Source organism: Acyrthosiphon pisum, chromosome A2, assembly GCF_005508785.2.
Source record: "Acyrthosiphon pisum isolate AL4f chromosome A2, pea_aphid_22Mar2018_4r6ur, whole genome shotgun sequence".
Taxonomy (NCBI): Eukaryota; Metazoa; Arthropoda; class Insecta; order Hemiptera; family Aphididae; genus Acyrthosiphon; species Acyrthosiphon pisum.
In genome coordinates this window covers 24959947-24973876 of record NC_042495.1, presented here as the reverse complement: position 1 = coordinate 24973876, position 13930 = coordinate 24959947, and the positions used below count along the sequence as shown (strand labels likewise).

The 13930-nt window shown below is 31.4% G+C and overlaps 2 protein-coding genes across 2 annotated transcripts; one reads left to right on the top strand and one right to left on the bottom strand.

Annotated features, from left to right (window-relative positions):
- The first annotated feature begins 27 nt into the window (after positions 1 to 27).
- Positions 28 to 7065, top strand: LOC100161520 (transcription initiation factor TFIID subunit 9). The gene is made up of 5 exons (XM_001949377.5): positions 28 to 306; positions 381 to 517; positions 743 to 871; positions 1498 to 1597; positions 5213 to 7065. The coding sequence occupies exons 1-5, from the start codon at positions 183 to 185 to the stop codon at positions 5398 to 5400; spliced, it is 678 nt and encodes a 225-aa protein (XP_001949412.1). The 5' UTR covers positions 28 to 182; the 3' UTR covers positions 5401 to 7065.
- A 4583-nt stretch (positions 7066 to 11648) lies between these two features.
- On the bottom strand, positions 11649 to 13495 carry LOC100167968. The gene is made up of 2 exons (XM_029489883.1): positions 12015 to 13495; positions 11649 to 11814 (listed from the first exon to the last, which is right to left on the bottom strand). The coding sequence occupies exon 1, from the start codon at positions 13493 to 13495 to the stop codon at positions 12068 to 12070; it is 1428 nt and encodes a 475-aa protein (XP_029345743.1). The 3' UTR covers positions 11649 to 11814; positions 12015 to 12067.
- Positions 13496 to 13930: the final 435 nt, after the last annotated feature.

The window sequence follows — 13930 nt, the reverse complement described above, 5'->3', positions numbered from 1 at the left end:
AGTCATTCTTATCAGACAATAAGCGTAGTCACAGTCCACAGACTGTATGACAACAATATTGTTCTCTCTAGTACAACTCTGTGGTAGAGCGACTAAAATTGCGAAGTGTAAATTTTTTGTTAATCTTCGGTACGACTTTCCGTTTTTATAATAATTTCTAAAAATTTAGACTTGGTAAAAATATGGCGTCTTCACAAGGAAAACATATGCCCAAAGACACTCAAATCATTGTGTCGATTATGAAAGATTTGGGTATTGTTGAATACGATCAACAAGTCTTAAACCATCTCTTGGAGTTTAACTACAGTAATTATTAGTGCAATGAAACAAATGTGTTGTCTTTCGCTGTTATTGTGAATAGCGTTTGTTTTGTTTGTCAGGATACACAACGCTACTGTTGGACGATGCCAAGACATTTTCAAACTTTGCGAAAAAGAAGAATGTTGATGCCGACGATGTGAAAATTGCAATTCAATTGGCTCAAGACGGAATATTCTGTCGACCTCCTCCACGCGATGTAAGATCATTTTGATCAATTGCACTACCAATTGCCAAAATCAATTTTTTAAATTTTATTATGTAGGTATGTAGGCATAAAGATGTTGAATGACGACCAAAGAATTACCCATCATTTACAAAAATTAATGTGTAACTCAATTCAATATTATGTGTACATTTTTTAGTTTTAATTACAACTAAAGATAAGATCTAAGAGTTTATAACCTGCTGTTTTAATTTTTAGGTGTTAATGACAGCAAGTCGTGATTTAAACAAAATACCATTACCTCCAGTAAGGCCTGCCAGTGGATTGCGAATTCCTCACGATCGTTCAAATTTCTTACAAACAAACTACAGGCTTAGGAATGATTTGGTAATAGTGGTTCAATAGTATATCCTAAAAAATTCCATTATTAATTGTGTGTTGTATACGTTTTTCAATCTCATTCATTAGTCATTTGCTAGTAGGCTATTTTATTTTAGTTACTAAGTTACAATTTCTTATACATCACATAACTTAGTTAATTGGCAAAAAATCTTGTGTTTTTAACGTAACGAGTTCTAACACAATCTTAACAGAGTGCTTTTTTAGGATATCAGTTATTAATTTTAGGTTGTAGGGTGATAGTATGCATTTGTAAAATCCCTATATTATAATATACAATGGATGTTGCTACTTTAATCATTTTCTGTGTCTAATATAACCCCCTACTTATTAGTTATTCTATAGTGCTTGTTGGCGCAAGGCATGCGCAATAATGCGTTGATCCCTGAAATTGAATGGGCGTTGGCCGGTGGGTGATTATATTGGACACAGCTTGCTATATGAGCAATACACACGTAGCTCCATTCATTATATATGATGTAAGGTAATACCATTGATTATAATACTATTATAATCAATGGTAATACTTATAGACCTGCTTTTTGTACACTATGAGCGGTCAATGTAATATTATTTATACTTAAAATTAATATTTTTTATGTTGTGATGTATAGTATTCTGGAGGAAATATGCGTAAAGACACTAAAACAACAGCTGCAGAAATGTTGGAGGCGTCTAGAAAATTAGAAATCGAAGATAATTCCTTCCAGCAATGTAACTAAATTTATCTTATTAATTTTATAAGAGGACATTATATAGGCAGTTCTTGTCTCTGTCTTACATATGTGCTACATAGCAAATTGTGCGTACAGTTCTGTTAGCTTATACATTAGAGTGAATTGACTACTAATAACATTTAAAGGTAAGATTATTATCTAGGGCATCATAGGCTTTCTATTATATGTGTTTTAATTTTAAAGCGAGTTATGAGTATGTTAAATTGTAAATTGTTTGTACATCATTATATACTCATAACTCGCTTTAAAATTAAAATACAATAAAAATCTGATGAGATGCCCTAGATCAGGGGTGTCCAACTCGTGGCCCATGGTAGATTTTGATGCGGCCCTCACTTCAATTTAAAAACCATTAATTAATTGTATATAATATATTAATATTACGAGAAAAAAATTATTTTAAGAATATAAAACTACAAAATATTAAACATCAAAAAAAAATAAACTTTATTATTATTTTATCTTTATTGGCTCCGATAGCAATATTCCGTGTCATTTATCAACAAAAATATTTCTGCTTATTATTCGCTATAGTAAAATTATAAATAAATGTACTGTATTATAGAATATAATTTAATCATTAAATTTGAATGTATTATTATTAAGAAGTATGTGGCCTACAACAACTTCTAACCATATGATATAGCCCAGTCTTCACAAAAGGTTGGACATCCCTTCCCTAGATAATATTCTTACTTTTAAATATTATAAGAGGTCAATTCACTCTAATTTTTAAACTAACATAGCTAAACGTTATCTGCTGAGTGTAAAATTTGCTATGTTATACACTTGTAAGACGGAAACAAAGAATGCCTGTATAACGTCCTCTTAATTATTTAATTTTGTTTCTTACTTCTTCTAAATTGCATGTCATATATTAAATTTATATACCAGTGGTGTAGTCAGGATTTTTTTTTGGGGGGCTGATCAACTTTTACACTTTTACACATTAAATACTAGCACAGATAGATAACTGAAAAGTGTTAATACTTATAGATACAGTGGCGTGTTCAAGGGGGGGGGGGTGGTTAGGGGTTATATCCCCCTATTGTCTTTTTTTGCCAACCTACAGAAAACCACTTAATAGTTATTACAGCTGTTAAGAGTCATTATATTTTTTATTAATTATTTATTTTATTCGTTGAGTCAACAAGCTTGAAATTTAATACGAGGCTCTTAATATATTCTTACAATAGCAGTTGAAAAATATATAAATACAGTCACAATTTTTTTTTATATGCATTTAGTTCGAATTTTGACCAATTACGAAAAAATCACGATAATGTGCAAATTATTTTGAGTTAGAAATTCATAAAAAATTTTATTTTTAAATCTAACTATCTAAGATTTGATAATTTAATACAAGATTCCACATAAGTTTATCTACCTTTATCAAAAAAAAATTTTGACCGGAAAGTCAAATTAAATTTTTATGAGCGTTTGAAGTTCAAATTTTAACATCATTGGATATTCACTCGGTTTATCATGTAGCGATTTTTTTACATTGTATTTTTTTTATATAATATATAACAATACCTACATTTTTATTTGTTTGGTCAAAAAGCATGAAAATATAATACACGGCTCCTAATATATTTTTACAATAGCAGTTAAAAAATATTAAAAATACATATGCACAATTTTTTTTTTATAAATATTTAAAGTTTTAATTTCGAAAAAATGTATCAAACTTAAAACTTAAAATGCGGGTGAGTGGATGTCACTCTGCTGTATAATAGATTACAAGTGGGTCAATGTATAATGGATTGTATTAAACTTGAATTCATTGATATATGATAATTTGTATCCAGGATAAAAAAATAAATAAAAATCATTGTAAAGCCATTAGCTTCTAAAATGATTTAGTAGTTAAAAATGTACCTATATATATTAATAACAACAATATAAATTATAAATATAATATACAGTATCCTAGGCTGCCAAACCGTCTCTACTCGGAACCGTTTTTTGCACACATGATATATATTATTGAATTTAAATTTCCAGTCATCCAATTGTAGCCTACTGTACAGCAAAGCGACTTCCACTTATCTGCTTTCTTTTGTTTATTTTTTTAAAAAAAAATTGTGTCCCTCCCCAATTAAAATTCCTGAGCACGCCACTGTATAGGTAGTACATTTTTAAATATTTTAAATACAATTTAAGAATTTTTGAGCAACTATTAAAATAATTTTTTTATTTTCTTAACATTTCGGGGGGGGGGCGTAGCCCCCTCAGCCACCCCTGGCTATGCCACTGTTATATACCACATCATATAAAAAATGATATGACCCAGGTAGTTTGCAAAAGTTTCATGCATTTAATAATTAAACATTATAATAACATTTGCATTTCCCAACATAAATCTTCATCAACAAATTTAAAATAGCATCTTAACAAATGTCTGTTATATATCTAAAAAAAAATTTTCTTACCTATTAAGAGTAAATTAATCTGTCTAGTGTCATTATATTTTTTGGTACTGTGAATTGATTAAATACATTTATAAAATTTAGCATAATAGTTTGTTCATTTAAATTTTCAAATTTGTCTGTTTCCAAATAGCACAATATTATATACTCCGTTTTATGATTTAAGATACACTGTTTTGTTTTATCGATCATGGTCATCTCCAACCACTTTTGCCCTTCGGTTACAATCATTAAATGTTTAGGCAATGACTTGCTCACTGTCGGGCGATAAATAGTGGGAGATATTTGGCTTTTGTGCTATCGTCAGCGTCAGTCGGGTGCACAAAATGTGTATCTTCTCTTGTGGAACTGAGTATATACTCTATTCAAAATAAGAAGCACATAGATTTACATAAAAAAACCGGTTTTGTCCGTGGCTGTCTATGTGCTTCTTATTTAGAACAGTGTATAGTATATATTTTTTCTAAATTCATCATGATTACATCTGTAATTGTTTAGCACTGTATGTAATAATTTATTTAGCCTTTTTGGTAGTATATTTTAACAGACCAAATGTAAATATTTCTTAATACACGCACTCGCCTCAAAATGGAAATATGACATTGGAATAAAATGATCTTAGTCAGTGGCAAATTAAGCTTATTATTTTATCTGATCTACAAGATAATATCACCATTTCTTCTTGATCAATCTAGATCTAATTGATTTAATTTAACTTAAAGTTTTTATCTATTTTGTCTTTTTGGTTCTATTTTAATAATCCATCTGGTTTAATTAATTAAAAATATTTTGACATTCATTATTTTATTGAATAGAACACTGAAATGATAGGTAATTATTGCAAGTTACTCATATCTGTTCTATAACTATGACATTCAAATCACAAGTAACAAATAACTTAAATTGTTTTCTTTAATATATCCTATACAAATCTGTATAATTAAAGTTAATCCGGAAATTTGAATAATAGATATATATGCTGAAATCTCTATTAGCGGTCAAAATTTATGACAGATGTTACAGCTATCACAAAAAATAATTTAAGATTGAAACAATACAATTATGAAGACTGTACAAAATAATATATCAATGGGAATATAGGCGGAAACCATGAATTTATTATTCTTAATTTTTTGTAATAACTTTCTTATTTTCAATAGCTAGTCAAATGATGAGCAATTCAATGGAGTTTGATTTGCAAGAAATGATTGAAAATCGTCAAAGCAGTCAAGAAAGCATTGGAGAAAATGATAAAGATGAACTTATGGAGGCTCAGGCATATCAAAACCGTTCATACTCTGATATTGCGCTCGATGATGCAGTCGAAAAACAACTTAGTGATATGTAATTTATCAGGGATAACATAATAAAAATAAAAATACTATAAAGTAGTATCATCACTCATTTATTCAATATTATACTGTCCATTTTTCTTTAGTCTATAGTTAAAAGCCTATTAAGATAACGCTACACCCGTATACATTGTCTACGTCTTACAAATGCACAACATACCAAAAACTGTTTTGTGCGAGACTACTATGCTCCCTCTTTATTTATACTAGAATTACCAAAATTCCACAACACATAAGGAAAAACTTAATGTAAGTCGTTGCGTTTTTGTTTTTTTTTATAGCACTTACCAATAGTTTTTAATAATTAAACAAAAAAAACTTAATGTTCTCAAAATAATTACTTCAATTATATTAATATTATCCAAATAATAAAAACGCTACGACACAGATAAAGTTCTTCCCTATGCGTGTGGAATTTTAATAATTCTACTATAAATACAGAGGGAGCATAGTTGTTGTGAGCTACACAATTTTTGGTATGTTGTGCATTTGTAAGACGTATACAACGCATGTGGGTAGCGTCCTCTTAACACATTTACACATTGACTGCCATGTGACTGCCTGCTGTCCTCTGTAATTCTCAAATTGAATTATTTTGCGACCGCCGACACCTATAGTTGATCATTACTACCACGTCACATGACTGATAGTCATGATGTATGCAGTGGCATCGTGGGAATCATTACAATATTATGTTTGATGTTATAAACATATTGTTTTTTTTTTTAAATATTTTTTTAAATACAATAGTATATACAATTTTCAAATTTGGAATGACATGGAAAAATATGCTTACCATACCAATAATAACCATCATGTGACCGCCGGCGGTCACATGGTAGTCAACATGTTACAACTAATAACAACTATCATTTTATTATTTTTAAGTTGGGATTTGATGTAATACAGGTGTTATAAAATTATGATGATGAATAATTGTATTATACAAACTTAATAGGTATATTATTTTTTATTATCTATATTTTATGAATTGAGTAAGTACATGATAAATAATTAAATTTAATGTTATATACTATAAGTTACTATTTTTTTTTATAGTTTTAAAATTCTCAGCTTAAAGTACTTAATACTATGGTCATTTTTAGTTCTTATGTATTTGTTATACATTTTAGTACTTTACTTTATGTAATAATCACACAATTAATAATTTTTAGTTAAGTTAAATATGTAAGACTTACCATGGTTATATGGTTCTATCTCAAATAATTTATAAATCTATAGGATAGTATAAAAACAAAAATCTGTTTATTATTTCATGATTTTATCAGTCAACTTACTCAATTATTTTATCAATACAGTAATTTTTTTTCTACTTAAAATATTACCACAATTTATCGTAGTTTTATAACTAGTTATCAAAAGTCACTCTATAGGAACACCGGGGAATTATATTCAAAGCCTCAACTCGTCCGGTCCACGTCATCAAGACAAGATAAGATGCACATCAGTCACCTGTGTATATTATTCATATCCTGCATTCCTAACTTTTACAACCATAGGGGTGATAATATGTGGAAAAAATTTTAACAAGCACAATTTGTTCATTAAAAATGTAATGTATTACATAATTTATATGTTAAATACGGAATCTGTAAAAAATCCAAACAACTCCGTGATTAAATGTTCATGTGATCTCTAAATCCTTAAATGCTTTTTAATCAGGGGCGTGCTCAGAAAATTTATGTGAGGGATTTCAAGTAAAATTAAAGAAGCTAGTCTTTTACCTAACGACCATATATTTTTTTTTTTTTTCAAACAACAACAAATTCAATTATTTATAGATTTAAATATTATATTGCTAATATAGAAACTATTATACTAATATACAACATACATTCAAAAATTAAAGAACAGAATCTAGTTTTCTTGATTTTTTGCTCAATTCATTTAAAACTTCTTCTGCTGTTAGTGGAATTTCTTTATGAACAGCTAACATAGCTAAGCCATTAAGTTAAGTCTAAATCCAAAAAAATGTTAAACAAATTGATATAAATTTTTATTTTTATATCCAAAAAATACCTCAGTCATTGTGTTTAGTAGATAAGATTTCAATCTTTTGAGACAAGAAAAAACGCCTCAACACTTCTAAACAATTTTTTGGATATTTTATATGCTTATTAAGTTTGATATACCTACCATATATGTAGTTCAATTCAATTGAGAAAGCCAGTCTAGAGAAGGTTAATTCAAAAAACAAAAGAATCAAGGAATGGATGAATGTAGGTTTGCTCAAATCCACACGAAAAAAGCATGAACTATCAAAAAAGGTTAGAAAGCACCCAGAGAACACACATTTGCTCTTATATTACAAAATATACAGGAATAAATTGGCATGTCTAATAAAGGCAGCTAAAATTAAACTGCATAAGGATAAATTTTCTAAGGTTGCTGGAAGTCCTAAATTAACATGGAACTTAATTAATGAATTAATTGGAGCCAAAAATGTCAATAATAATTCTGGGAATATAACTAAAATAAATAATAATGGTCAATGTATTAATGTTCAGAAAAATCATGTGACTGCGGCAAATATTTTTGATAACTTTTTTATTAATATTGGTAAGGAGTACTCAGCTAAGTTCAAAAATAAATCAATAGACAGATGTAATGTAACATGTGACTTCTCTTTTAATGAACAATTTTTAGTACCCATTGATAAAGATGAGATAAAAAATATAATAAAATATCTAAAAGATGAAACAGCATCTGGCTTTGATAAAATATCAGTTAAAATATTAAAAAAAAATTGAAAATAATATTGCAGAGCCACTACTGTTCATACTCAATTTACGTTTAAGATATGGCTACTTCCCGAACAAATTTAAAACAGCTATAGTTAAACCATTGTATTAATCAGGAAGTAAAGATAACATGTCTAATTACAGACCAATATCTATGCTTTGCAATTTATCTATGATTCTTGAAAAAATAGTTAAGTCTAGACTATCTCTTACTTAGAAAAATATAAACTTTTATCCCAATTTCATTTTGGCTTTCGACCGGACAGGAGTACCATCAATGCTTTATATTCAACAACACAATTTATTTATGAAAAATTAGACAGTAATGAAAAAGTTATAGCAATATTTTTGGACTTGGCTAAAGCTTTCGATACCGTAGACCATGGTGAATTGATTAATATTTTGCCAGGTTTTGGAATAAATGAGGAAAGTCTAAGCTGGTTCTCTAGCTATCTAGAAAATAGAACACAGTTAATTTCAGCAAATAACGAATTAAGTAGTAAAGAAAAAATTGATTGTGGTGACCCACAGGGCAGAGTGTTAGGACCAATTTTATTTATCTTATATATTAATACTATGTGTGACTTAAATACAGGTGGATTAGTGGTTACCTATGCTGATGACACTTGCCTTCTTTTTTCGGGAAAGTCTTGGGAAACTGTAAAAGAAAAAACTACAATAGGTTGAAATATGGTATTCCAAGAGTTAAACAGTAAAAAACTAACCTTAAACATTAAAAAAATCAAATTTTATTGCTTTCTCTATCAATAACACCATAATTCCCATAAACAATATTCTTATAATACATACACGTGGTAATATTAACTCTAATACTTGCAAATGTCAATAAATAATAAGGGTAACACGTATAAAGTATTTGGGTATTATTATTGATTCTAATTTGAGATGGAATATTCATATTGATAATACAGTAATGCGCTTGAGATCAGTAATTTTCAAATTCTATAAATTGAACAAAATTTTACCTATGGAAGTCATGCGTACTGTAAATGAAGCTCTGTATAAGTCTATTATGCAATATGGTTTGATGATCTGGGGAGGATGTGCGTAAAATGCAATTAGACCTCTAATAGTTCAACATAAAATAACAAAAAAATAAAAAATTGCCTAGGAAAAACAATTCTGTGCTAAGAAGATCTGTCAGCCTATATTACTAAGTAAGTTGATTTAAATTCAAATTCCTTACTTTTTTTATCACAGAATAACTATATCCACTGACCACTATGTCCCAATCCCAATATGTACCACAGTCTATGCTGCTAATGAGCCCCTTACAAGAATGATGCGGATTGCTAATATAGAACTGTCTTTCTCTTCATAACTGAATGTAATTTAGTTATTATAACTAGGATTTTTCTTATTTCAATCTTATATTATTCTTAATATTGTATAGTTTATTTTTATATGCCTAAGATAATAATTTAAGTACCATTTAACCTTTTATTTTATTGTAAAACTGATTTCAGTTTGACTTATGTAATTATTTCTGGTTGGAGAAAAAATATTTTTTGATTTACGCCTCATAAAATTTAATAAAATTTGTTTTGATAATATTATTTATAACATTCAAATGTATAACTTGTCTTATGACATTTAAGATCAATAACTCTTAAATTCAAAATAATATGTAGGTATGTAAATATTTGTTTTTATTGCATGTTTTGACTACTTGATACATTTTAGGTACCTAGTACCTACTTTACCTTACAAAAACTATTAGGTAGTAAGTACTTTTGAGATAATAATATATTTTATTAATACAACATAATATTATGATATTTAATAAAAAGTTGCTTTGATCTTGAACTTTATAATATTTATATTATAATATTGATACAACTACTAGTTATTCTTATAATAGGTTCAAAAATTAAAATAATTTTTCCCATGTGAAACTGTTAGGCATTACATACTTACAACTGTAAGGGCCAAGGGTGTCATCAGTGGTGTGCTCAGGGGGGGGAGGTCAGGGGATATTCCCCCCCCCCCCCATTGTCTATTAGAGTCATTAATTTTTTATTAGGTAATTATTAATTTTATTCGTTGAGTCAACAAGCTTGAAATGTAATACGAGGCCCTTAATATATTCTTACAATAGCAGTTGAAAAATATATAAATACAGTCGCAATTTTTTTTATAAGCATTTAGTTCGAATTTTGACCAATTACGAAAAATTAACGAAAATGTGCAAATTATTTTGAGTTAGAAATTCATAAAAATTTTATTTTTAAATCTTACTATCTAAGATTTGATAATTCAATACAAGATTCCTCATAAGTTTGTCTACCTTTATCAAAAAAAAATGTTTACCGGAAAGTCAAATTAAATTTTTATGAGCGTTTGAAATTCATATTTTTACAACATTTGATGAATATCAAAATAGGTTGAAAATGATTTGGCATCCACTCGACTTATTGTCTGCGGTTGAATGACCGACATCACTATTCAATGCTATAATATGTTATGTACCCACGACCATACTGATGGTATAGCCTTTTTGTCTTCGAGATATCTCGATGCGATAGTCATTACCCAAATAATAAGAGGTGCACTCGTAGTTTAAGCGACGAAGGTACTCGTAATAGATGTACTGAAGTAACGTTTGGATTCCTTGGCGTGATAACTACTGTAATAAATTATAATTAGAACCCAACTACCCAAGATATAGTTATTATCGAGTTATTAAGTCAATGAAAAATCGATTTTAACTTTCTAACTTAGTAACATAGGTACTCGTTGTTTTCTATTTACTTAGGTATTATTTTTTTACGAGTATAAATAACAAGTCAGTTTTAAATTGAGTCTCCCGTCTTAAATTAAATAGTTAAGACAGTTAAGTTATCATAATGTTATTTTTATTTGTTTTAAATTTTAAGCATAATAACATTTTTAGTGAAATACAAAGTACCTCATAAGTTGTTCCTACAGAAATTATTACAAAATATTAAAAATACTTGATTAATTTTTTTGAATAGTGTTTAAATTTCAAATTTTTACGAAATTCATAAAATTTACAAAAGTTTGCAAGATATTTTAACTCTAAACAATTGAGACTTGAAAATTTGATACAAAATTTCGTTTAAGTTTATTTAATGGAAGTTTATATATATGTATATTAATATTATTAAGTCAAAAAATAACAATTTTTGTTCTTCGGTTTAAAAGCTCAAATTCAATTTCAGGTCACTCATGTAAATTTTTTTCCAAGGAGTTACAAAAAAACCGAAATAACTATTCACAATATTTTCACATGCTATAAATTAATTTTACTTTGCGTTTTGACATTTACTTATAATATAGGTATAAAAAAGAAACCAATTGAATTATTCAACGTAAATATAAATTTGTGCTAAATTAATACAATTTACATACATTTCATTTTACTTCGAAATTTTGTACAATTATTTTAAAAATTTTATACATCTTATACATTTCATACTTTTTATACATTTTATATACACTATACACATTGGTCAGTCGACTTGCAGCGTAAAAGCTCGCACGCCTCTTGGCCACGTCCAAATCCATGTCGTTGAATGTAATTACTGAAGACATGACAAGAGATCGGCTCCTAGGGTTGACCGTGTTCGTGGTTACCACTTGGTCCTTTATTGCAACATCCGTAGCCTGCAAATTTACATAAGTGATTGATATGTAATTAGATAATAAGAAAATATAATTAAAAAATAATAATTTTAAATTTATTTAAATTAGCTTTTAAAATATAATCTAGTGTTGATAATATGAATAACTAATGAGAATCCGAGAACCGAGTAATGGACATGGTCTGAAGGATAATCTACGTATCAGTAAAAATGTGATCATACCTATCTATTTAGTCATGCTGCATCGCACATATACTGTCCTAGTCCGAAGAACTCTAGTCTTCTCCATCGCTTTCCACAACGCGATCGTCCATTTGCGACGGGCACCCATTAGCCAATGCGTAATTGAGACAGTCTAAATGACCGTTCCGGGAGGCGGCGATATACGTCCTCTCGTCCCACGGGCAGCCGTTGTCACGTGCATACCGTAGACAATCTATGTGTCCGTTATATGCGGCAGCAGCACACGTATTTTCGTCCCATGGGCAGCCGTTGTCCCGTGCATACCGTAGACAATCTATGTGTCCGTTATATGCGGCAGCAGCACACGTTTTTTCGTCCCATGGGCAGCCGTTGTCCCGTGCATACCGTAGACAATCTATGTGTCCGTTCTTTGCGGCAACGACACACGTCCTCTCGTCCCACGGGCAGCCGTTGTCACGTGCATACCGTAGACAATCTATGTGTCCGTTATATGCGGCAGCAGCACACGTTTTTTCGTCCCATGGGCAGCCGTTGTCCCGTGCATACCGTAGACAAACTATGTGTCCGTTCTTTGCGGCAACGACACACGTCCTCTCGTCCCACGGGCAGCCGTTGTCACGTGCATACCGTAGACAATCTATGTGTCCGTTATATGCGGCAACGGCACACGTCCTCTCGTCCCACGGGCAGCCGTTGTCACGTGCATACCGTAGACAATCTATGTGTCCGTTATATGCGGCAGCAGCACACGTATTTTCGTCCCATGGGCAGCCGTTGTCCCGTGCATACCGTAGACAATCTATGTGACCGTTATTTGCGGCAACGCCACACGTTTTTTCGTCCCATGGGCAGCCGTTGTCCCGTGCATACCGCAGACAATCTATGTGACCGTTATTTGCGGCTTTGGCACACGTATTTTCGTCCCACGGGCAGCCGTTGTCCCGTGCATACCGTAAACAATCTATGTGTCCGTTATATGCGGCAGCAGCACACGTATTTTCGTCCCATGGGCAGCCGTTGTCCCGTGCATACCGTAGACAATCTATATGTCCGTTATATGCGGCAAAGGCACACGTATTTTCGTCCCACGGACAGCCGTTGTCACGTGCATACCGTAGACAGTCCAGATTGCCCGATATCGCAGCCATTTTGCACGCCGAAACTAATATCCTGGCACCCACGATATTATGAGTGTTAAAATATAAACGGTCATCCCAAGGGACGCCGATTGCACGAGCGAGTCTCAGGCAATCGAAGTGTCCGAAATACGCTGCCGACTCGCACACTTTTCTAAACCCGCTGGGCAATGACGATCTGCTGTACATTGTCTCCCTGCTGTCGTCTTCGTCTGTGTTTCTGTCGGCTTTGAACAGTGCGAACAGCGACTTGCAACATAATCGCAAATCGACGTGCCGTGTTCTCAACAAGTCATACTTGGCGCGCTCGATCTGGTTGCAAGCGTAGTACGCCGTCTTCACCAGGCTCGGTAACTCGTACATATTTCCGTTGTCCGGCTGTCTGCTCCGAACGTACGTACAGTGGAGTGCTCTCTACCCGTGAGTAGACGATAAATCGAACTCCAGACTTGTGTAACGCAATAGGTACCTACCGATAAAACGACGGATCGTCCGACTCCGACTGTAACGATTAACTGAAAAATATTAATGGTAATCGCCAAACTGATTGGGCTAAAACAGTTAATAACGACGTTAAACAATTTAAAAAAATTCAACTCGAGAGCGTGACTGAAAATTCGACAATCGTGCAACAGAGTATGACGCTCAAATAACACGTGTGCCGGCCACAAACGACTCGATCAAATGACGCCCACAAAACGGCCGAGATGTTATTGTCAAAGAGGTTGTGGCGACCCTCAGCAATAACCATTGTAACCGCGGTATCAGCGCATCAGACGCCGCCAGCTGCGCGCCCGG

Excerpts from the sequence above, each read along its gene's own strand:
- LOC100167968 (XM_029489883.1), bottom strand. The coding sequence starts at position 13,495 with ATGTACGAGTTACCGAGCCTGGTGAAGACGGCGTACTACGCTTGCAAC.
- LOC100161520 (XM_001949377.5), top strand. The coding sequence starts at position 183 with ATGGCGTCTTCACAAGGAAAACATATGCCCAAAGACACTCAAATCATT. Across the intron at positions 518-742 it reads GTCGACCTCCTCCACGCGAT|GTGTTAATGACAGCAAGTCG; the intron begins GTAAGATCATTT and ends TTTAATTTTTAG. Across the intron at positions 1,598-5,212 it reads AGATAATTCCTTCCAGCAAT|CTAGTCAAATGATGAGCAAT; the intron begins GTAACTAAATTT and ends TATTTTCAATAG.